The 25,757-nt window shown below is 34.5% G+C and overlaps 1 protein-coding gene across 1 annotated transcript in view; it reads left to right on the top strand.

Moving 5' to 3' along the window:
• The window catches only part of Lmbrd2 (LMBR1 domain containing 2), a 51,896-nt gene extending 35,440 nt beyond the window's left edge, over positions 1–16,456 (top strand). Inside the window, exons 12-18 of the mRNA XM_059276516.1 lie at positions 228–333; positions 819–916; positions 4,303–4,406; positions 6,546–6,592; positions 8,333–8,438; positions 13,481–13,607; positions 15,625–16,456. Coding sequence (XP_059132499.1) covers positions 228–333; positions 819–916; positions 4,303–4,406; positions 6,546–6,592; positions 8,333–8,438; positions 13,481–13,607; positions 15,625–15,685 — 649 coding nt within the window. The 3' untranslated portion in view covers positions 15,686–16,456. The remainder of the gene's footprint in view (positions 1–227; positions 334–818; positions 917–4,302; positions 4,407–6,545; positions 6,593–8,332; positions 8,439–13,480; positions 13,608–15,624) is intronic.
• Positions 16,457–25,757: the final 9,301 nt, after the last annotated feature.

Here is a 25,757-nt window from a genome sequence, read left to right as displayed (position 1 = left end):
AGTATATAGGCACTCATGTTCTTAAAGGAAATGTGATTAATAGGATTTTAGAATGTGTCCCCAGTAAGGGCAGTTCACATAGATAATTAAACTATATATAATATGCAAATAGATAAAAATTATAGTTACAATGATCTGAAGTGTTTTTAATACATTTTACTATAATATAAAATATATTTTGTTATATTTAAAATATATATGTTAGTGCTTTTAAATGTTTATTGTAGGTTATTTTGCCGTTTGACTCCCCCTTTATGTCTTAACTTCTTGGGATTGACCCATATGGATTCATCCATCTCTCACCAGAATACCCAGCCAACTGCATATACATCTGTAAGTATGGCTCTTTAGGTTCATTATCTATGTCAGGTGGTGTTATGAGTCATCTTCTGTTGTCAGTAGACAAGTTCTGTAGCATTATTGAACTCCTTTTTTTATCACTAAAACCTTTGCTTAAAGGTTATACATGTAATTACTAATGATGGGGTTAAACTGATTTTCCTTTTAGAATTATAAAAATTGTTTTTTCTTCATATTGATTACTTAGATGTGCTACATTAAAAACCTACCTCATATTAGCATTAGTATTTATATGTATAATCTTAGTGCCTCTGGTTTTGTAGTAGTTATAAAATATTAGATTTCTTTAGAAGAAAGCCTTAACAGGAAGAAGTTTAAGAAATGTATACTAAGTACTTTGTTTCTAAATTTTGAAATGTGTAATTTATTGATATAACTTCCTGTGGGTAAACTTTCTAATGATGGGCAGGAATGAAAATATGTAACTATGCTGATTTAACTCTTCTCTTGCTCTTCAGATCATGGGTTCCATGAAAGTTTTATCCTTTATTGCAGATGGATTCTATATATATTATCCTATGTTGGTGGTAATTCTCTGCATTGCTACATACTTTAGGTAAGAAACTTTACTTTTTCTCATGCTCTTAGTTGGGTATAGATATCCTTTCCCCTTAAAACTCCATTGAGTATTTACTGGCTTGGTTTTAGTTATTTGTAATTTGGGAGGTTATGGGCACTTGGATAGTTTGAAAGGCCCTTTTTAGTGTTTGAGTCATTCTGTTACAGTTATGTAGGCTACAGAGTGATAAGATTAATTACAGGATGGTAACTCTAAAGTCCTAGGCTGTGACAATGACAACCAGCATGGTTTATAATACCCCTTTACATCTAGCTTCTTTACAGTAACACAACTTAATCTCTGGGCTTTTCCCATAATTGTTGCTGGTTTTCTAAATCCTGCAGATGATAGCCAACACAAATGGTCAGGTGAGGAGCACTTATAATCAGGAAGTACGTATAAAGTCGTAAGAAAAATACTTCTCTATGCCTAGAAGGTACACAGGCTACTCTTCTTGTGGGCTCAAAGAAGCTTATAGAATCTTGGCAAAGGTAAGATTCAAAAAGGTTAAAGCTATTACAGTAATGAACTCATACCAACCATAGTTACCCACATAAGACCTATACAAGATCAAGCCAGCAATACTTCCTACAGAAATGGGGATTGATCTCCAGGCGCCACCTTTTCCTGAGGATCAATTGACAGTTGATAGGAACTCTGGAAGGGCGATATTCTTCTTCAAGGCTGAGGTAGGTTTCCCATGTTCCAGTGGCTGGCCCTACATCTTGCATATATGGGAAGCACTCATTGAACTTAGTGGATTATTGTTTTAGAAAAAGATGTAAAGTTAGGTGGGGAGGTATTAGGAAGTATGGGGACAGTTGGAGGGAGAAAGTAGAGATTATATATAATCATATTCATTGCATACATAGATGAAAATCAATAAAAAATATTAATGGAAAGATATGCTTGCCTTAGCACCCTGTCTCTTTACTTTCTCATACACATTTCTCACCCTTGTATTCTTTCTGCCCCTTCTTACTGTTGCAGTGTCCCAAGATATGTCCAAATTTATAAAACATTTCATTAATATAAATTAATTTGCTTTTCTATTGAAAGTAGGTTTTATTAACTTTTATTTAAATGTTATATTTTTAGTGCATAAATATTTTAAATAACATATTAACATACTAATATTAGAATAGTAAGCAATCATGTTGTTTAAATTCTCTACCAAGTTAAAAATTTTTGCTTTTTGATAAATAAAATAACTAAAAGATTATACCCTAAAACAAGACTTAGCTGAGCATCTTGTGTAGTTGGAGTTTTCTCCAGCCCCGCTTGGGCCCACAGCCACTCAGACCCAAGTAAATACACAGAGACTTATATTACTGGCCAATCAGCATTTTATTTATCAACCAAATCAGAGCAACATATTCACAGCATACAGAGCAATCGATGTCCACAGCAATCATGGCACATGTCTACAATTCCAGGGTTTTGTAGGCTAAGGCAAGAGTATCTCAAGTTCAGAATCAGCTTGAGCTGTAGCAAGACTCTGTTTCAAGAGAAAAACATAAAGTAAAAGATAAAATATTAATACGATTAATATTAATAAAAATACTAATACAAGCTGACACTAAAACTATTGTTTTGAGTTTTGCCTTTAAGGTAGAAAAAAACAGTAGCAAACTTTATATGTTTAATGCTGTTTTGATTCTATGTTTTCTCATTTAAAAGTTTTATAAGTGTTAATGGAACATCATGAACTTAAGTACGTCTTTTCCTGTTAGTTGTCATATTGAGAATATTATAGCATTTTGAGATTAAATGGCTCTATGGCTCAAAATAATAGAAATTAGGATAATGCTTTGTCAAATATAAAATCCTAATATAAGAAATCAGAAAGAAGATTGTTGAAAAATAATCATTATGGGGCTGGATATGTAGCGCAATGATTTATTGCATAGAATGCCCAGCACCTTAGATTTGATTCCCAGCACACACACACACACACACATCACAAAAGAAGAAAACGCATTAAAGGTTTCTTTCCAAGCTGGGAATGGTGGTTTGGTGTGTGTTGTAAAGGGGCATCAGGAAGATCCTGCCTTTTGAGAGCAGCCTGAGCTACATAGTGATGTTAACGTGCTAATGTGAGTTTGTTTCAAGGAAAGGAGGAGCTTTCTCAAAGAATACATACATTCTTCTTACATAACATGTATTCTGAGCTAGCCAGATATTTACACATTTCTTAGTATGAATCAGAAATTTTCACTTTAACAGCTGTTTTCCTTTCTTCACGCACAAATCTTTCTCCAGCCCTTCAGATGTGTTTCTACACATATAAGGGATAAATATTTATTTCTTAGGGTTATGCAAGAGGTAAGAATTAAATATGAGTGAATTGTCTGATCCACAGTAGGATATTAGCAGTATGAATCCTGCCTAGCCATTGTAGTAGGTAGACCTACCTATCCCTTAATTTGTAAGTTACGCCATTAAATAAATCTCCTTTTAACTACGTGGAGTGGCCTTAATAATTTCACCCATAAGCCATCTCTTGCTTCCTCCTTGTGTGCCATGTTTTTAAATTACTCTTATCCTATATGACAATCAGATTAAAATGCCAACTAACATTTCAAGTAATTAGCCTCCAGATAGGATATAATGACCATTTACAGTATATAAGAGAAACTGTTTCATTCTTGAGGGAAAACAAAGCATAACATTCAAATTTGTATAATTGAGATTTTTCTAAGCCAAGCAGGGTGTCTCAAGCTTGTAATCATAGCACTTGAGAAACTGAGGGAGGAGGGTCACCATGAGTTTGAGGCCAGCCTAGTCCATATAATGAATTCTAGGACAGCCTGAACTTCAGAGTAGCACCATGTCTCAGAAACCAAAAGCTTCTCTAAACAAGAAATCTCTGTATGTGGAAATGCTGATTTTTATATGTACTTTTTGGTATTATAACTGCTCCTTGGATATTTTAAAAAGAACAAGTTGTTTTTATTATAGTCATTGCTTAGCATTCTGGTATAATTATTTTCTAAAGATGTGCTGATAGTTTGGCCAGTTTACTTCTATACAAATATAAGAAGTCTTACTCTATTGAGTGAAATATGCAACATAAAATTTGTTTTGTATTGTTTTGAGACAAAGTTTCACTGTAGCCTCAGCTCGCCTTAAACTCATAACAATCCTTCTGCCTCAGTCCACCAAATATTGCAATTATATACATGAAAATTCATCCAAGGCTGGACATAAGCATTTTTAAAAGAAAGAGAAAGAAAGAACATGTGAAGAATGACTAACTGCATTACTATGCAATTTGCCATAATAACTAATAATCACGGTTTCTGTGACAATGGTAAAGAACAATTTCTCAAAATAGTTACTAAGTGAAATAATACTTACGTTTTGAAATCTGCTTTCATTAGTTTGGGAACCCGTTGTTTGAATCTGCTTGGTTTCCAGCAGTTCATGGGAGATAATGATATGACATCAGATCTAGTTGATGAAGGAAAAGAATTAATCAGACGAGGTAAGATTTGTCATTTTAAAATAAATAACGGGTTGGTTTTAAGTACTAAGACTCAAATACAAAATTAATGTTTACAAAATTTGCATGTAATTTTTATCCACTTTAAGAAACACAGCGGACCTTTTCCTTCCTACTGGGTTGCCTTGTCCAGCCATAATATGAGTGGATGTGCCTAGTCTTGTTATTATAATGTAATATGCCATGTTTGGTTGATATATCTTGGAGGCCTGCCCTCTTCTGAAGAGAAAGGAGAAGTAGATCTGTGGGAGTGGGGAGCTTGGAAAGGAGGGAGGGGAAACTGCAGTTAGGATGTAATATATGAGAGAATAATTTAAAAAATACATAATTTTGGTGATATTTTATTTGTGCTCAAACAAATAAAGCTTGCTTGGGGAATCAAAGAACAAGCCAGCCACTATATTAAACATAGAGGTTAGGCAGTGGTAGCGCACACCTTTAATTCCAGCACTAGTTAACCATAGAGGTCTGGAGGTCTGTATAGACAGGAAGTGATAGAGGTGGGCGGAAAGAGGAAATGATGTAGCTGCGTGGAAAGAGGAAGTAAGATGGCAGGGCACAGAAAGGTATATAGGTGTGAGTATACAGGAAGTAGCTCTCTCTTGGGCTGAGGATTTCCTAGCAGTAAGAACTTGTGGCTGGCTTGTTCTATTCCTCTGATCTCTCAGCTTTTACCCCAGTATCTGGCTCCAGGGTTTTTATTAATAAGACCTTTTAAGATTTGTGTTATATCTCGAACAACACATAACAAACCATTTTTAATTAAAAAAAGAAATATAGTGGTTTAACCTAAATGTGTGTGTGTGTGTGTGTGTGTGTGTGCGTGCGTGCACGCGCATGTGCAGTTTTCTTCACTAAAAGAAGTATTTGAAAATGTAATATAAGATTTATTGTGAAGAAATTCTGCAGCATAAATTACTAGTATATCTGCAACTAGATAATAACCATTTATGATCTTGGAATTTGTGACAAAATCCCTGATATAGTTTGCAGGGAGGAAAGACAGCTTATTTTAATTCCCAGTTTTAGGGATTTCCATCTGTGGTCACTTGCCTTTCAACCAGTGTAATATATAAAGGAAGAGAGACAGCCAGTTTATCACATAGAAGCAGAGAGACAGCCAGTTTATCACATAGAAGCAATGAGAGACACAGGGAGAGGCTGTGGTCTCAGTAATCTCTCCAGTCTCCCCCAGTGACTTAACTTCCTTCCACTAGGTCCTCCCTGTGAAGGCCCCACCACCCGCCAACAGAAGCACAGCCTGGAGATCAAGATGTTAGGGAATGTCCAAGATCCAAACCATAGTAGAGTTGTTTTGTCTTTGTCCTGGAACAGATTTGCCAAGTTCTAAACAACTATAAAGCTCATTAATTTAGAGTTACTAATTTGCTACTTTGTGGGAAATTATTCAGTTTTTTTTCCTTTTGGAATATAATGATCATTGGTATGAGAATGTGAGTACCATTAAAATACATAGGGCTTTCTGAAAACCCTTTCACAAAGTAGAATGTATTATGCTTTCTTTTGTTCAAGTGATGGTAGGATGGGTGGAAAACCTTGATTTGGGGTCATTGTTTCATAGTCTCTAGAATCTAGCTTTCACATGCTCTCCTAAGAAAGTAGTGTCTATTGGATGTGATAATTCTGCATTTGACATTGCACCGCCTTCCTAATATTGGTAAGAATGGTAAGTTGGGAGATATTGAGAGAATGACTGATGAAATCATCACTCTGTAACTCTATCTTACGAGGATAGAACCCCAATCCCTGCACATATAACATAATGAAGAGCTTACACGAAAACAGAATTATATAGAAAGTATACGTTTAGCTTAGAAGAAAAGTCCAAACAAGAGTAGAAGCCACAGAAAAAGAAATTTCAGATCACCGTGAGGAAGGAGATCCTTTCACTAGAGGTAGACAGACTACAAAGCCACTCTAGCAAAACAGGGAAACGCTACCTATGTCATGAGGTGACCCGCAGGCCCTTTCTGACAGTAACCTATTGCTTCAATTTTGTAGTAAGCTGTAGATGTTGTAGTCTGCTCTCCTTGCTTCGGTTACTCTATATCTAATTCAACCATATTATACTAAATTTGGGGCCATTTTTCTTGTCTTTAGAGAAAAGAAAAAGACAAAGGCAAGAGGAAGGTGAAAATCGAAGAAGAGTAAGTACAATATTTTATTAAATTGCTGTTAACTGAAATATCTAGGAAACACTATAAGAATCTTACTTGAAGTAAATGGTTGAAGATGAGAAGCAATAGGTAAATGGCAAAGGATGTTTTTTTTCTCTTTAATGTGTATGTTTTGCCTGAGTGCATGTCCTTGTACCATGTGCATACCTGGTACCCAGAGTACACAAGAGGGCATTGGTCACCTAGAATTGGAATTACAGATGGTTAAGAATTGAACCCTGGTTACTTGGAAGAGCAACAAGTACTCTTAACTACTGAGCCATCTCTGCACCCCTGGAGAGAAAATTTTAATATTTTTACATATACACATTATCCTGTCAGATTTGTTCTTTTAAAAAGTCATTAGTAACTTAATTTGAGTCCAACATCTGTCAGTTTGTTGACTGAATTATGTACACAATCACTGTCTATTCAATAAATGAATTCATGCAGGCTTGTTAATAAAGTAGTTTGGGTTGCTTTAAAATTAATATACTTTTTTAATATGGCATTTATATTTTCCTCTTTAATTTCTCTTGAGTCTTCCATTTTGTTGAGGCAAATCTTCTTTGAGAGGGTGAAAAAAAAAAAAAAAGAAAATTCATTACAATTTCTACAACATTTTAACACTGATGTATTTATCCTGGAAAGTAAGAGATGTCATAGTTGTCTTTGTGTGTTCTAGCATATGCTATGTAAAAGGAGATTTGTATATTAGACATGGTGGTACACGCCTTTAATCCCAGCACAGAGGCAGAGACAGGCAGATCTCTGAGTGCTAGGTCAGCCTGGTCTACATAGCAAGTTCCAGACCCACTAGGGCATAGTGAGATAAATAAATAAATAAATATTTTAAAAAGATAGATTTGTTCATTATTTCAGAAGATAGATTTGTTCTTTATTTCATAATTAGAACCAAACAGTAGACATTACTAGAAATAGCATTTATCTTGTATTAGGACAGTGGTTCTCAATCTGTGGGTCATGACCCCTGGGGGGGTCAAATGGCCCTTTCATGGGTATTTCATATCAGATATTTACATTATAATTCATAACAGTAACAAACTTTTAATTATGAAGTAGCAATGAAAATAATTTTATGGTTGGGGGTCACTGCAACATGAGGAATTTTTTTAAAGAGTCGCAGCATTAGGAAGGTTGAGAACCACTGTATTAGAACTTCTAACTTCCACAGTTTACCAAAATTGTAATAGACTGACTACATAAACATGAAAAAATAATGTATTCAAAGTGCCAAAAGTTTCTGGCATGAATGTATCCCTGTTTGTACAAAACATTGGATAGGTATAATGCATAGAATCTCAGTTAATGAGATCATACTGCCTTTCATGATAACTTCTAAGTCTATGTGAGTCAGGTTTATTGTACTTATATACAACCTTAATTTGTTATCAAAAATGTATTATCAGATCTCTAGTATTTGTAGCTTGCTCAAGTAAAAGAAGTTTTTCAGCATAACTTTTACATAGTCAAAGTAAGCTTGCTATTCTAATATTTTTTGAAGTTTTAGATAGAATAATATGTTAATCTAATCATAACCAGCAAAATGTTTTTGTTAAAAATTAAAAGTTATAAAAATTGATTCTAAAGATGCTATTAAAATTCTACAGATTGCTAATGAATTTCTGATGAAAAATGGTTATAGTACCCTGCATATAGAATGTTGACAGTATAACTTTAGTGACATATTTGGTTGGGTTTCTGCTCTAGGAATGGAAAGAGCGATATGGACACAACAGAGAAGACTCCACTAGGAACAGAAATGTTCATCCTGACCCCAAAGAATCAAATTTCTCAGATACTACCACCAACTGGTGTAAGTAGCTTATTTCCTAGTTTGCTTAAGAATTATTAGTGTTCATGCTATATAGAGACCGAAACTGTACCCATCTCTGGACTCGCAAATATGTGTAGAGTGCCTTCCCTTTATCATAGTCCTTAGTGTGTACAAGGAAGGGGAAATGGGACATCAAATAAGTACTTGTAAGTTATGAATCTAAATAACTAAATTATTTCCAAGGGATGTTCTAGGAAGGGACCTATTTCTCCTATTTATCTTGATGTTTTTCTTTGCTTTTTTTCTTGTTGATGAAAGTTATTCATTTATTGTTATAAGTATTGGCTGACTCATATTCAAGTGCTTTCCCATGTATACAGTGAGAGAAAAGGAAATTTCTTGTTCCCAGGATGTTCCTAGTTTAGAGAAGGACTGAAGTCAGGAATCAGTCCTCTACCAGTGGTGCGAGTGAAGAAACCTCTGTGTGGTACTGACATGAACGAGGAAGAAACAAGCCCTTTGCCCTTAGAAAGGTGCCAGGAACCTGTTGTTGCACAGGACTTTACACTGTGTAGGAGGCAAGGTTTTGTCTTTGGGGAAGATGAGGTATTGCTGAAGGAGCTACACCGCTAAGGCTTCTGTGAATAGGTTTCTGTTTGAGATTCAGGCTGAAGCAGGAAATCTGAGCATCCTTTCTTACCCAGCTGCTCAGTTACACAGCAGTAATGTGCTGTTAGAGGAGACCTAGAAGCCAGGTATCCTTCTGAAATTCTGAGAGTGGAAAACAAGTACCAAGAATATCCATTTGTACTTGAGGACCATCTAAACTCAAAGAAAAACTGAAATGGGTAGAGACTTAAGAGAACTAAGGCAGAGTCTAAATTCACAGTAAGTACTCATTAGATTAATTCAGTCCCTAAACATCGATGACCCAGTAAAAAGAGATGTGCCCCATTATGAACATAACTGTAATTTAACTTCTATATTCTTTTAAATGAAATGTGTGGTCTTTAACAAAAAGTTTTGAGGTATATAAGAAAGTAAAATATGAGTCATCTTCAAAATATGAAAAAGTAAACACACTAGGCCTAAAAGTGACTCAAGTATTAGAATTATCAGACAGTTCACTGATGGAAATAGCTAATTAGTATTTTAAAAGATATAGTAGAGAGATTGGATAATGTGCATAAAGAGATGATGGGACTCTCACCAGGAAGCTGGTAATTATATAAAGGAGCTGAATTCAAATGTTAGAAATATTTTAATGGCAGACTCCAATGATGTTGTAAACATCTCATTAGAGTTGTTACCAAAGAGTATACACCTGGTGCTGAAGGAAATACCTTGGGGAATAAAAAGGGGCTCTGTCTTAGGAGTGGATTTTTATACTAAATATTTATGTAATACAAATATTGAGCTGAGTATTTAGAAATGAATGATAGTTACCCAGATGAAGGGGGTTTTTAATTGGAAAAAGAGTAAGACACAGTGATGTAAGGGAATGTTTGGGAAGATGTGTTTTTCTCATGACTAGAGTTTAAGCATGAGGAGGTTCATAAGAGAGGCTTCAGACAGTTTAGAAACATGCTGTCCTGCTCAAAAGTGTGGATTGTATATGGTATTTAAAATTTTTATTTATTATTTTAAATATTCATGCAATATATTTTGACCACATTCTTAACACTTTCCCATCTCCTCCCAGATTATTCTCCTCTACTTACCTAACTTCATGTTTTTTTTTTCCCCTTTCTCTTAAAACAAACAAAGAAGAAAATAAACACACTTAAAAAAGCATAAAACCAACCAAACAACCAAACTCCATAAAGTATGTTTTGTGCTGGCTAACTATTTCTGAGCTTGAGGCCTGCCCTGTAGTTGGGTAGATCAACCCATTGTCACTCCATTTGAGGAAAACTGATTTTCTCTCTCCCAGCTGCTATCAATTACAAAGAGCATCTTGGTTAGGGATGGGACTTTGTGCCTGCCTTCCCTTCTCCATGCTAGGATTTTGTTCACTTTGAACATGGGTACATTCTATTATGGCCTATGTGAGTTAATGTGTGAATCAGTCCTTGTTGTGTCTGGAAAACGTTGTTTCCTTGGAGACATTCAACAACTCTGGCTCTTTCACTCTTACTGTGCCCCTTCTGCATAGGTCCTTGAACTTTGAGGAGAAGGGAGTGATATAACAACATCCTATTTAGAGATGAGTATTTCAGAGTCTTTCACTCTCTGCACACCGTCCAGTTGTGGCTGTCTATATTAATTTCTTCAAGAAGTAGCTCCTCTGCTAAGGGTTAAGCAATGCACTTATCTATGGGTATAGAAATATATCATTAGGAGTCATTTTATTGCTACATTCACTTAGCAGAACAATAGTAGTAGATTTTCCCCTAGGGCCATGACCTTGTCAAATATGGGCTCTATTTTGTGTAGCAAGCTTTAAACGCAATTTTTAAAATAGTATTTGGTTACTCTCATAACATTTATGCTGCTACTGCACCAATGGGTATATTTTTCAGGCAGGTCGTTATTGGACACAGTGTTCACAGGGCTCATAGGGGGTGTGATTGATAGTTACTTTTCTCCTCCAATAGCATGAATAGTACCTTCTAACACTATGATGTTAGTCAGTAGGGATAAAGATCTAGTTGAGAACCAGCTCAGTTTCTCCATGTTCAATGATAGAAGCATGATCTATTGTTATTGTTTAGAAAGGTGAATTTAATGACAGTATAAAATATGCTTTTCAAATCAATGAAGCTCAGAAACCATTTGAAGTCTGTTTTTGTAGTGAAGTCATAGAGTGATGAGGGCCTAAAAAAAGGCATGGTACTTGAAATAACGGCAGGTGGTTATTTGAAGGACATTTAGGGTAGAATAAATAGTAAAGGGCAACAGTTTTTGTTAGAACTCAGAAACAGGGATGAATCTGTAAAGGGATTTAGATGCCTACCATTGAATGAAAGTCTTCAAAATTGAAAGATCTGACAGTATGAGAGAATGGTTAAGAAAAGAACAAACACAAAGCATTGAATAGTGAGTTGGAGAACCACTATTTACTGCAGGAATCAATGCATGAGAATAGACTTAGGCTGAATGGACTAAGCATATTCATGGCTAACTCTGAGTTACCAAGAATGCATTGATGTCACAGGAAGGAAAGAAGTAAAAGCACTTTCCCTTGGACTCATTTAACCAAGAAGGGTTCCAGATTTGAATTCTTTACTTCATGCTCCCTGTCTTCCATCCTCTGTCTGTCTATGGTATGAGTCTCAATCTATGCCTGCCTGAAGGCTGCCTTGTGAACTTGTCCCTGTATGACTGTGTTTCTGTCCAAGGGTATCTGTGTGTGTGTGTGTGTGTGTGTGTATGTGTGTGTGTGTGTAATAAAAGGTTTCATTTATTGAACAGCACAGAAAGAATCACATGGGGAAGAAAGAAAGAATAAAGAGTACTTTACGGAATTTTTTTTCTTTTCTTTCTTTTTTTCTTTTTTTTTTTTTTGGTTTTTTGAGCCAGGGTTTCTTTGTGTAGCCTTGGCTGTCCTGGATCTCGCTCTACAGACCAGGCTGGCTTTGAACTCACAAAGATCCACCTGCCTCTGCCTCCCTAGTGCTGGGATTAAAGGTGTGCACCACCACCACCCAGCTATTTTATAGAAATCTTTAACAGAGTTTGTCACTGGCTCCAACTAATCCCAACAAACCCAGATAATAAACAGTACCTCAAACATCATATTTATCAATATATATATCCATGGGTAGATATTCATTTTAGAAGATTGCTTTTTAACCTTTGTATTTACTGCTTTTAGCAAATGATACAGATACATCGTTTCTGGTCAGGAACATGGGACAAGTACATGACTTACGATTACAGCTATGTAATTAATAGCTTAGGTTGTAAAAAATGATAATATGAGAAATCCAAAGCAAGTAAGATTGATTGTTATATTGCTGTCTTAAACAAATGGGCCAAGTACGCATAGAATAGCAGTATTAAATGACCTCAAGGTTGTTATTAACTCTGGCTGTGAGGTCCAGCAAAAATTCCAGTCTCTTAGAATGTAATAGTTATTTTCATAATATTGCATCACTACATTAGGAAAGAGACCAAGAAGACAAAACTGTGATATAAACATCTTAAGTTTTCCAAAAGAACTCTTTCATAAAGTTGAGTCTTTTAATCTCTGTATATGTCTATGTGGGTTGTGTGTGTGTGTGCACATGAGTGCAGTATAGAGGCCAGAAGAGGGCATCAGCTGGAGTTACAGGCATTTGTGAGCCATGTGGTATGGGTGTTAGGAACTGAACTCTGGTCCTTTTCAAGAACAAAATGCCCATGACAACTGAGCCATCTTTCCAGTCCCATAATTTTTTTTAAAGATACTTGTGCTTTGTAAATCAAAACTTGGATATTATAAATTGTTCACAAGAAACTTATTCATGTAGAAAAGGGAGAGCTACTGACTTTCTAATGACATATATCACAGCCATTAACTACATGGGACCACTGAACATTTGCAATGTAGATGCTTCTATGTTGGCAATATTTTTAATCTATTAGGTGAGATTAGATAAATTACTTTAAGCTGTATCTTTTTACTTTTTAAATATGGTGGATATTCAAAGTAAATATAGACTTACTTATTTTGTTGGCCAGTGTTACCCTTATTCTTGCTTTATGGGAAAAATATTAAGTCTTTTCTTCAAGAGTTGAAGTGATGTTATCTCAAATTTCTAGCCAAAATAAATAATAAAAGATTCACTATGAAACCATATGAAGTTTGATTTAATGATAATTTTATTGTGGTTATACTATAATTAAATATAAATTCTAATTTTTACTTTCTAAATCTTCACACTACCTACTTTGAGCTCAGACTAGCTAGATGGCTCAAGAAATTGTCTTATTATTTTGTATTATACTGTCATAATTTGAATCTGATTTTCTAAGAACCAACAACTTAAGTTTCTTATCTTCACTACCAATATTAGATGAAGTCTTGATTTTTTTTCTGTGATCTATAAATTAAAAGACAATAGAGAAGCAGTCATTGTCTTTCTTCTTTTGAGCAGCATCCAAGTACACCAGGGCTAATAACAGAACTGAAAGAGACCGAATAGAACTTCTCCAGGATGCAGAACCTTTGGATTTTAATGCAGAAACATTCACTGATGATTCTCTGGAACCTGAATCAGGAAGGTAAGTTCTGGCTCTGTCACTTGACTCTGGTATGCCTCTGAAATGTTAATGATGTACTGAGCTTGAAAACAAAAGATAATTAAACATGAGAAAAATATTGGGCTTGGTGGGAGTATGCTTGTTTGGTATGCACAAGGCCCCAATTGGATGCTCAGCATAACAAGATAAGAAAAAATTTCCTTTTCAGTATTAATTCAAAAATTTGAAGTATCATTTAATACCTTTCTTTGTTTTGTTTTGTTTTTTGAGACCAAGTCTTATACAGACCAGCTTGCCTTCTAGCTTGCTGTGTAGCTGAAGATGATTTTGATCGGATCCCCTTGCTTTCCCCTCCTGTTACAGGCATGCACCACCACACTCAGTTTATCTAGTCCTGGGGAGTTAAGTCCAGAGACTTCTGTGTGCTAGGCTACATCTACCAACTAAGCTATGTCCTTAGCACTTGATACTCATTTATACCCGCTAATTATTTTATTTTTAATAATTATGACATTCTGCCAGGTGTGGTGACATCTGCCTGTAATCTCAGTCTTTGAGCAGCTAAGACAGGAGGAGCAAAGTGAGTTTGAGGCCACCCTAGGCCACATAGTAAATTTCATTCCAGAATCAGAAATACAGTGAGCTCTGCTAAAGAAAAACAAAAAGCAAACAAAAAAATCATTCTTTAGTTATAATTGAAATAGATATCTTTATATCTTAATTTATATTTTTAACAGTAGTGACATTAGAAATAAGAAAGAAGAATTGAGACAACACGAAATCATGACTATATTTATATATCTATTTAACAATCTGATTTATGAAATTCATTATCTTTAGCCATATCTGTATAGCTAATATGTTTCCATGACAGACGCAATATAAACATTTTAATAACATTGTCTATTGTGAAAATTCTTAGTCAATTAATGTCCTCAAAGACTCAATAATTTGCCTGGAGTCACACAGTTTATGAGTAAGAAATCAGGCATTTTAACTCCAGTACGTTGACTACAAAGCCTATGTCTTCATTTGTTTTGCCATGAGAAATAATAAAACAAAAAGCATAAAAATAGAACTTCTGTATGACCCAACTCTGCCACTGCTTATATGCCCAAGTATGCATACCACACAGATATTCCCACATCTGTGTCTATTGTTAATTATTAACAGTAGCTAAGACTAAATGTCCACCAACAGATAAAAGGTTAAGGAAAAGGTGGTCCATATATACAAAGAGATTTTATTCAACCATAAGGAAAAGTGTAAACATGACTTTGCAAGAAAATATTTGTAACTAAAAATCATGTTAAATGAAATAAGCCAGACTCAAAAGGTCATAAAAGTAAGAAGGGGACTATGAGAGGAAAGGAAAAGATCTTAAATGATGAAGAGAAGGAGAGTAACAGCATACATGTGAAAACAGAAGGGAAGACTGCTTGTGAGGACCAGGGAACCAGCAAGAAGGGAACAGGGCTGGGGATAGCAGAGGAAGGGAATGAATATGAATAAAACATGATGTGTGTGTGTGTGTGTGTGTGTGTGTGTGTGTGTGTGTGTGTGTGTGTGTAGCATAAAGAAGCCCATTACTTTGTGTGCTAACTTCAAAAATAAAAACAGAAAAATATCACACATGCTAAAAGTGCTTAATATATTATTGCCTATAAATAACAAAAGCCCTAGAATACTCTATATTTGACAATTAAATGTGGTTATTTATGCAGTATCCTGAATGTATCTTACTTCCCCCATCTTGTTTATGTCCTTCACTCTATGGTGTGTGTGTGTGTGTGTGTTTGTGTGTGTGTGTGTGTGTGTGTGTGTGTGTGTGTGTGTGTGTGTGTGTCTTCAAACAGGTGCTGATTGATTTATAATTAAGTCCTTTTGGATTATAATTTTGGGAGATAGGATTCTACTTTTGGCTACTGAATAAATTTTATGGTCTTTACAAATTTTGTAATTACTTCCTTTTAGTGTTTTCTCATCTTTTTTCATTTTTTAAAATATTTTAGATCATTTTTGTATGTTTACTTTTTAGGTATCAGCCTGGTGGACGATATCTCTCTATGTCTTCCAGCATAATATTTGAAGATATCTAAAGTCTGAAGAAATTCATGGCTCAAGTGACCAAGGTCATCACATCAGCCTTTATGAACATCATTGTGACCTACAATTCATCTGTACTCTCTGTGAATAATAAGGATAACAAAAATGGCATTGAAAATGGATCCCATCTTAACAATATTAAGTTATTGTTTGTTAACTAGAGTATCATCTTTTTTGATAGGATTTATTATATACCATCTGAAGTGTCTGCCTTAGAAGTGTAGTTAAATGGAAGGATTCAGTTCATGATAAAGAGAACACAGTTGGTTTCAAGTTAATTTTTTTCAGGAGAGTTATTTTAAAGTTCAAGGAAATCATAAGTCATACTAAATACTACTATTTTATAACTGTAATTTAAATTTATTCAACCTACATTTCCCAAAGAAGTGAAAGTGAACTGAGACCTCAGATAATTACTGTATTTATAAAACCCATGTCTTAAAATAAGGCTTCCTTATCAGACATAACTGAATGTAAACAACTCTTCTTCTGCTCTGTATACAAAATAGTGGGATTTTGCATGTGTAATTAAGATTATTCTTCAATTGATAGTGTTAGTGTCTTTGGCATGTGTATTCTAATTGAGTGAGGTGTTATTTTCATTCTTTGTGGTAACTGGATCTTTTTATGGTTTTCATATTATTGCTTTGTAAAAGATTTTCATTTCAGAGAAAAATATTCACCTTTAGCATTTAGCATACTGACTTGACACTGATCATTCCAGCCAAGAAAAAAATAATAAATATTAAGGATGGATAATATATATATATATATATATATCCAAAGAGTTCCCCAAATTCTCTAGTACTTAAAAGATGCCTCTTAATACTCCTTGAAAATAAAATATTTGGCTATTTTGGCTATTCAGAGGTAAAAAGAAAAATAATCCATTTATGATTATTGCTAGCATTAAAATTTTAGCTTAAAAATGTATTAGGATGAAAATGTGTAGTAATAATTTCTTTGTTAAACATGCTTATTATTTTAAATTGGTTGTTTCAACCTTTGCATTTAAGCCAAAGTTGAGTATTATGTTTTAAAGAGCCAGTGTTTTATTACAAAGTGAACATGATTTGAGCACAACATATTTGCAGGGATTGTTCTATGGTCCTGAAATATTTGTGTTTCTTACAGAATCCATTCTACATGAATGACCAGGTTTGAACTTGTCCAGACAGTCTCGCACCTATTTTCCTTGCAATTATTCCTAGTGCTTAAGTGTTACTTTACCATATGTTGAGGACATAGTTCTATATAGGTACTGAAAGGAAGGATGCATCATTCCTCATTATCTTTCTTTTTTAATGGTCGTATTTTTTATAGCCTTTCAAGTAGAGCCCCTTTTAAATAATTATCAATAGATAGATACTCTGAATTGAAGGTTGCATGCCAGCTTAATTCAAGGACACATAAGGCATATAACCTTTTACTGTGAAACGCGGTCAGAGAACAGTTGACCAGAGCAGTGATAATATAATGCTGTTTATAATTTCGTGATTGGTTCCTGAAATACCTTGGGCAGATCATGGAACCTTTCAGTGCCTCAATTTCTTCATTTTTCAGAATGAAGGATGTATTTGCTACTTACCCACTGATCTACCTCACGAAACTGTTGTGAGGGGGTTCGGTCAATGATAGTGTGAGGGGGTTTCTGCTGGGCTGTTTTGTTTGTTTGTTTGTACTTGTTTTTTTAAGTAGTACTTTGAAGGTGAAAAGGATGATTATCACAGTAAGGGGTCTTTGAGAAGCTTTAAAGTCCCCAAAGCAAAATGAACTAATTAGTCTAAAGTCCCTGAAAGTGTTTCATCATTTGTTCTGTGGATTTACTTTGAAATATTTTTCTTAAATATGATTTTTGTTAAATTTTTTTCTTCATACTCAGATGCTATTGTTGTAATGGATAAAAAGAGAAGAAATGCCCAATTTTACAGTTAATTTTGATAATACACTAAACAAATTGATAGGAATGTATAAAGGAATTCAGGTATTTTCCTTTGAAGTTACACTAATAGAAGCATACGTTTATATTCATATGTATAGATACATATGTACACACACATATATACTGGGTTTCATTGTGGCTTTTGAGTTACTTCCACAGTGAATTTTTGTTTCAGTGATCCAGTATGTTCAAATTTTTAAAGAGTTTCTCTTACAGGATTTTGTATGCAACAACGTAGAAAAGTTACTTTGCTGAGTAAATTTGTGTATAGAAGGCAATGATTTCATGCTAGAAGACTGAGTTTATTTCTGAGGAATTAAGTTAATATTTATTAAGCTTTGTGTAAAGCATTGATAGTATGTACAATATTTTTATTTTTGAGACACTTATTAATATGTAATGATACAGTCACAAAAATATTACTACAGAGTTCATATGCTTTACATGCAAAATGGTTTTCTTAAAGAATTATTTCTGATACTTTTTCATGTCTTTCTTACATGCTAATAAATATTTGATTAGAATGATCTAAAGTTTAGGTTTTTTGATACAGGGTCTCATGTAGCCCAGGCTGGCCTCAAACTGTCTGTATAACTGAGGATGACCTTGAACTTCTGATCATTCTCTTCCACCTCCCAAGTTCTAAGATTAAAGACATGTGCCACAGCACCCAAATCAATTTTTTTTTTTTTTTTTTTTTGGTTTTTCGAGACAGGGTTTCTCTGTGTAGCTTTGCGCCTTTCCTGGAACTCACTTGGTAGCCCAGGCTGGCCTCGAACTCACAGAGATACGCCTGGCTCTGCCTCCCAAGTGCTGGGCCAAATCAATATTTTTAAAATAATTGTTAAGAATATTTAACAAGCTAATAACTCAAAAGAAGTATTATATAAAAAATCTTTAAATTTCCAGAATCACATATATTGTTAATTTACTTTTTAAAATGGCATGATCATTTTATTATACATTTTTATAAAAGAATTTTAAATAAGAATTAAAACATAAAGGTAATTATAAATATTTGCTATCGTACCATATTCATACAAGAGTTTTAGAATAATTTCATCCCACAAAAGGGTCTCACTTCACACAAGTGGTAAGACTTAAAGTATGGAAAGTTCTTATCATAAAAACAAATCAGACTCAACCGCCTAAACACCCCAAAAAAGTGTTGCTTGTTGATTTTTCTGGCCTCTACCATTTAAATTGTCTGATCTAAAATTTAAGCATATGTGTCCAAAGTAAGTGTAGGTGAGAAAGTCATTGTGTATTTTTTAAAGTTTTTTTTCATCATGCTAATGGACAAATTTCATTAGTTTATTTACAGACTTCATTTTATATCTTTAATAGGTTTAGGGGATATTTTTGATCATATGCTGATTACCGTATTAAGAGGAAATAAAACCTGTAATTACCATTTAGGCTATCAAGTATGATTTATACTTAGAATTTGAATAGGCCATGTCTGAAAAAAATCAAGGATGAAAGAATATTTGTACTAAGAGACAAAACATGCCCTTGAGAAGTCCGAGCACACTTGAATTTTCAAAGTGCAGTGGACTGTATAAATTTAACTTTCAAAGCTAGGAAGTAAGTGTGTTTAGGGTTGCCTTTCCTTTGTGCCTCCCTCTCCCACCCTCCCTCCTTCCCATCTCTTTGTCATTTGACTTTCAGGATGCTGACAGATTTTCTCTTTTGTTTTATGTACACAGGTTTTTTTGTTGGTTTGTTGGTTTGTTTTGATGAGCAGTACACTGAAAAGGAACTACTTATGACTTCAAACCTCATTACTTGAAACAGCAGCATTGTACCTAAAGTAGTGAAACAGACTGCTGGATGAATGAACAGTGTCTGAATAGAAGTGTGGTTCACACTAGCTCAGTGCACTTTCTTTTATATGACTAAGGAGGGCGCTGCAGTAAAAATTTGTATAAAATGATTTTAAAATGCCCAACATTAAGAACTGAGTGCCAGCCGGTTGTGGCGCACACCTTTAATCCCAGCACTTGGGAGGCAGAGCCACGCGGATCTCTGTGAGTTTGAGGCCAGCCTGGGCTACCAAGTGAGTTCCAGGAAAGGCTCCAATGCTACCCAGAGAAACCCTGTCTCGAAAAAACAAAAACAAAAACAAACAAACAAAAAAAGAACTGAGTGCTGGATAGTGGTGGCGCGCGCCTTTAATCCCACCACTTGGGAGGCAGAGGTAGGTGGATCTCTGTGAGTTCGAGGCCAGCCTGGTCTACAGAGTGAGTTCCAGGACAGGCTCCAAAGCTACACAGAAAAACCCTGTCTCAAAAAAAAAGGATGGTGGGAGAAAAAGGAACTCATAAAAATGTTCATGTTTAAAAATGGAACAAAGGGTTGCAGGAGTCTTTGTGAAATCTGAATTTTTTTTTTTGATAGTACTTCCAGATTAGTGGTTTTTTTGTGACTGGAGACTTGGAAGACTAGACAGGTTTAGCCCCATTTCCAGTTCCTGGATCCCAGCCCCATGGGGCGGGCACTACCCTCCTTTCCACTGCCAAGGAAGCATGCTCTCACCTCTAATTTCTTCCATATTAGCCAGTATGACAACAACAACAACAACAACAACAAAATTCCATTTTCAAAGAATTTATCCATTGAGATCAGGCGAGGTATTGCTATAATTTAAATTTTTCTTACTAAAGTAATACTTGGTATTATTCTGTCATCTCTATCCTAAAAGATGTTTCAGTTTCTTCCCCAAAAACCTTTTCTTTTGTGATTATGTTGATTACAAATAATTTTGTAAAAAAATTTTCTGTGTTTGGTGCAGAAGAGTAGTAAACTGTGGCAGGGATATGTAAGGTGAATCGACAGCACATTGAAGTGCACAGCATTTGGAGGTGGCATTATGGCAGGACTCCACTGTCTTTATCAAAAGAAAACTGGCTAACATCTTCCCTATTTGGCATGCCAAGTTGTAGGGAAGAGACTGTGTTATTTATTTTTTAAACAATCCAATGGATTTGTTTTTGTCTGTATTTTGGGAACAACTTGAAGGATTTTTCTCATTTTAGAAGATAGAGAATATATCTATCTCTTAAATACTATAACCTAATATATATAAATTATAGCATTGAAAAGTACAAAAAGCTCTAATTATTGATGTTGTTATTCCCTGGTATTTAATTTTTATAAATGTTTTTGTAAGTAATTGTAGTATTGCTTTTAAATAGTTTTAAAGTCATCCTTAAATAAGTTCTGATCCAACATACTACTTTGATACAATATTCTAAAGTGCAGTACTCTGATGTGAATTTGGAACATGTCTGCATTTCCTTAGTTTCTTCATATGTATGCATACACACACAGTACCCAAGAAAAGCATACCATAAGCCTAATTTCCCATTGCATTGATAAAGAGCTTGGTATTTTGCCATTATATAATTCAGTTGACTAGATGAAATAGAACATAAATCTTTTAAAATTGTATCCAATCACAATTTTCAAAATGGTAACTCTTCATTTTGGGGGTGCATGATGCCAAGTTTATCTTTAATCAGCCTTTATTACTGGATGTATAACAATGGATGTTTTCCTACTTGTCCAGTAGGTTGTAGATTTAACTATTTTTCTGTAGATTCTCACTACATTTTCAAATCTATATTTGGAAAAAACTGCAAATTGCTATCAGTAAGTAAGTTAGCATCTTTGGCCTTATCTATGCATAATGTTCTTTAGTTTGATTTTGACAAACTCATTGACTCACAATTCCTTTGTAGTATTGTAACTGACTGTGATGTAATGAATTTCTGAAGTGTTTATATGATTCATTATTAAAATATAAGATATATAGCTTTGCATGAAATAAATTACATTTCTATGAGCTACAGTTTTGCTGGTTATTTATGTGTCTTCATTGAGATTAAACTGTTTTAAGAAGATCTAAGTATTCTTTATTCCTTATATATCCATTTATATATCCACTGTCAAATGTTATAGAACATTTAAAGATGTATAATTAAGTAGGTATACGCTTAGTATCTGCTCTGTCTTGTGTTTACAGTGAAAACAGAAGTAAACAGAAACTTGATGTGCATGTTACTGACAGTAAAAATGGAGAAGCAATAGAAAGTTAACAGAACCAAAGATGGCGTTTCAAAAACATAAATAAAAGTGATAAAACTCTAGCCAGCCTAACCAAGAAAACAGAACAGGTTTCTTTCCTGTGCGCCAAATATAAACAATAGGGATTTGAAATTTAAAACACAGTAACATATATATTAGTCCCCAAATGAAATACTTAGGTATAAATCTAACAAAATCTATACACATTATATTTGAGAAAAAATAGAAAAGTGATGAAATTAAACAACTAAGTGAAGAGATAGTCCATCTTTTTGGCTTAATAGTTTATAGATGTGGATTTTTCCTAACTTGACCTACATACTCAATGCAGTCAATTCAAAAGCCTAGTCAATTATTTTGTGAATATTATCAAATAGTTTATGGGAGAGGCAAAACTCTACAAGAGCCAATTAGATATTGTCAAGAGCAAAGCCTACAAACACTACCTGACTTTGAAGTTAATTATAGAACAATAAGAAGGCATGGTAGCATTGTTGGGAAAATTACCAGATCACTTAATCAGAATAAGGAACCTAAAAATGAATGCACATGAATAGATTCAGCTGATCTATGACAAAGGACAAAGGCAACCGTGTTGAGAAAAGAATGTTTTCCACAAATGTTGCTGGAATAGCTGATAAGCATACTACTATATACAGCTATAAAAAAGCATATTACTATGGATGCCAATCTTACACTTTCCACAATTTAAAACCATGGTCCTGAGGCACAAAACTATGAAAATATAAGGTTACATAGTGGATGCTATTGATTATCATAGGTGATCTTGGGTTTGACAATAATGTTTAGATCTAACACCAAAATGAATCCACTGAAGGAAAACTTGAAAAAATGGTTAGAAAGTATTCAAGCATTCATTTCTTTTTAAGGGTTGGAGAGATGGCTCAGTGGTTAAGAGCACTTACTACTATTGCAGAGGACCAGGATTTGGTTCCCAGCACCAACATGGCAGCTCACAACCACCTATAAACTCCAGTTCTGGGGAATCAAATGCCCCCTTCTGGTCCCCATGAGCACCAAGCCTTTATGTTGTACACATATATAATCAGGCACACATACATACACATAAAATAAATACAAATTTTAAAGTTTTTTTTAAATACTTATCACGTAAAATTGTGTTTTGTTATGATGTATATATATATATATGATATACATATATATATATATGATGTATATATATATATATAAATGATTTTGATTATATTTACTAGCTTCCATCATCCCAATGGTTTCTTTCCTAGTCTGTAATATTCCCCCTTCTACTTCTTTCATGTCTTTAAAAGGATTCCATGGATAAGTGAGAGCACATGACACTTATCTTTCTGCATCTGGCTTATCTGACTTAACAAGATCATCTCCAGTCCCATCATTTTCCTTCATGTGACATAAGTTTAACAAATATGGGTGACTATTAATCTGCAATTCTTCCTTATCCTATATAGCTTTTAAGAACTAAAACTTCAAGTTGTATAAACCAGCTGAATAGGTAATACCTAAGCAAAAATAGAAACAGATGTACAGTATAAGGACAATAACCTTAAAATTATAACAATATACAAAAATATCTTAAACGAAAGTAGAAACATGCATACAGTTTAACAAAAATAACTTTAAATTTGTATCAATATATAAAAATCTTAAACAGAAGTACAAACATATATATAATATAACAATAACCTAAATTTGTATCAATATACAAAGGTATCTTAAACAGAAACATACAATATAACAAAATAACCTAAATTTGTATCAATATACAAAAATCCATACCAATGTACATTATTTAAAACTGATAATTGCTTTTTTAGTTTGAAAATAGCCACAATAATCTACTTTTTTATCCTATCATATCTAACCCCCCTTTTTCTTTACCAAATGAGATTCCCTGAGTCTAATCTCTTTTGTTCAGCCCCTTACCCTATAACAACTTATAACCAACCCCCTTACCTGATGATAAATATCCATAACCCTGAGAAAGAGCAAAAACCATCTACCCCATTTATTGGGAAAGTGGGCATCATGTTCTTCAAATTACTTCTTGCTGTTTAGGGGTGGGAGGCGACAGCATCTCTTGGGAACCCTGTAAAAACTGAAACAATGGTTAAGTCTCTGGAGAACTAGCTGCATGATTTGTTGCCAGTCTCTGAGTAATGGGAAAGTGTAGAGCTTATCTGAAGTCCTGGCTGGAGTGGTACATGAGCGTGGACCATCTCAATTAGTCACCTTGAAATTGTGCTGAGCAGTTTGTAGTTCAAAGCCGTTCTTAGGGTGGTGGTTATCAGCTTAGTGGCATACAGCTGGTTATGGGGCCTCATCAGCTTTTTGGAGAATTCAGAGATCACTGTTAGGAATATTTATCATTCACTGTAGAAAACTTGAACATCATGAATATCAAAACAGAAAGTTTAAATTTTGAAATAGTACTATACCTAAATAAAAGTTTTAAAGAGTCAAAATTAATTCAAGGGGTCTGAGATTTGTGAAAATCATAGCCCCTAGATTTTGGTTTTCTTCTATCCCATACTAGGTGGCTCTTCTGATAGGAGGCAGAGACTCTGATTTTTGTGTTAACAATATGCTTGGGTTTAGAGGAGAGAGCCACACTCCAACTCCAAAGTTACCTTAGTTTTTAGTTGAGTTGGGACTATAAAGACCATCTGTTTAACATGACTGTAGAGACCAGTGAAAACAAACATTTTGAGAGGTATATGAGATTTTACCCTGTTGAAAGTATATTACACCATTAGTCCAGATTACTCCTTTTTCTTGTAATTTTTTCCAGACAGTTCTCTCTTCTTCTTTAGATGTCTATCTGTCCAAAGGTCTTTGACTTCTTCAAGATGGATGTTTTTATTTTCCTGCAAAGACAAGAACAGAACCTTGCCCTGACCCTAATTTGGTGAATTTTTCCTTTTGACAGGTAGAATGGCCACACTGGTTGATGAACTATCACCTCTCATCATTAAGAGGTCTCTCCTGTTCAAATCAAGTCTTTATTAATTTTGATGCTATCCATAGCTTTACTTCTGTAAAAACAAAAGCAAAACCCCTTCCCCAACATAACATATCCTGGTTTCCATTCTGAGGTCAACACATCTGTATAGTATACAGTCTGATTTAATTCAGTAGTTTTTTTCTACTGTCCAATGTCTGTCGGCAGCTGTCATTCCAGTCTTAATTTATACAGGTATTTCCATGACGGCCATGACTTCTAATAGATGTGTAAGTACAGAATTGGCCTTTTCAGAACTCAAAGCAGTTGCCCATTGAAATCCTGAATATGTATCTATGGTATGGTGTACATATTTTAATTTTCCAAATTCTGAAAAATGAAACACATCCATCTGCCAAATTTCATTTCATAACTCTGTGGTTATTGAGATTATAGCACACACAATAAGACAGTACCCAAACAAAGCAAAATGAAACAAAAAATCCACAAAGATACCAGGGAATTAAGTTTTCATTCTATGAATCTATTATTTTTATGTAACCAGAGCTAGAAAATAAAGAACTAGAGAAGAGGAAATTATAGAACAAAGCAAGTGAAGACATTTTGTATACTATATTTCTAGTATGAATATAAAGTAATTCAAATAGTCTTTAGTGTTAGTTGTCCCTTCTCATATTCCCTCCTGTACCCTTCTCACAATCCTCATCCCTATTTTATCCTTCTATTCTAGTTTCTGTCTTATCTTTCCATGACACTATATTCTACTTCCCATTCCTTGGGAGATCCTCTCCTCCCTCCTACTCCCTTGCATAAAGCCAGGGTGTGGTCATCATATACAGATTGCATTTGTACATTAGCATAATCTCCCTCTCCAAGAAACAGCTTGGGAGATTTCCATACCTATGATCCTTCTTTGTTGTTCAATGGTCTTAGCCTCATCTTTCCACCACGTCCTCCATTGTTATTGGAGACCAGCTTCTAAGACAGCTGTAACCAAATCTCTCCAGTCTTGAGGGATAATTCTATTACAAGTTGACCACGAGTTTAACATTGGCTT

This window comes from Peromyscus eremicus, chromosome 11 (genome assembly GCF_949786415.1).
Source record: "Peromyscus eremicus chromosome 11, PerEre_H2_v1, whole genome shotgun sequence".
Classification (NCBI taxonomy): domain Eukaryota; kingdom Metazoa; phylum Chordata; class Mammalia; order Rodentia; family Cricetidae; genus Peromyscus; species Peromyscus eremicus.
This window is presented reverse-complemented; position numbering and strand designations above follow the sequence as displayed.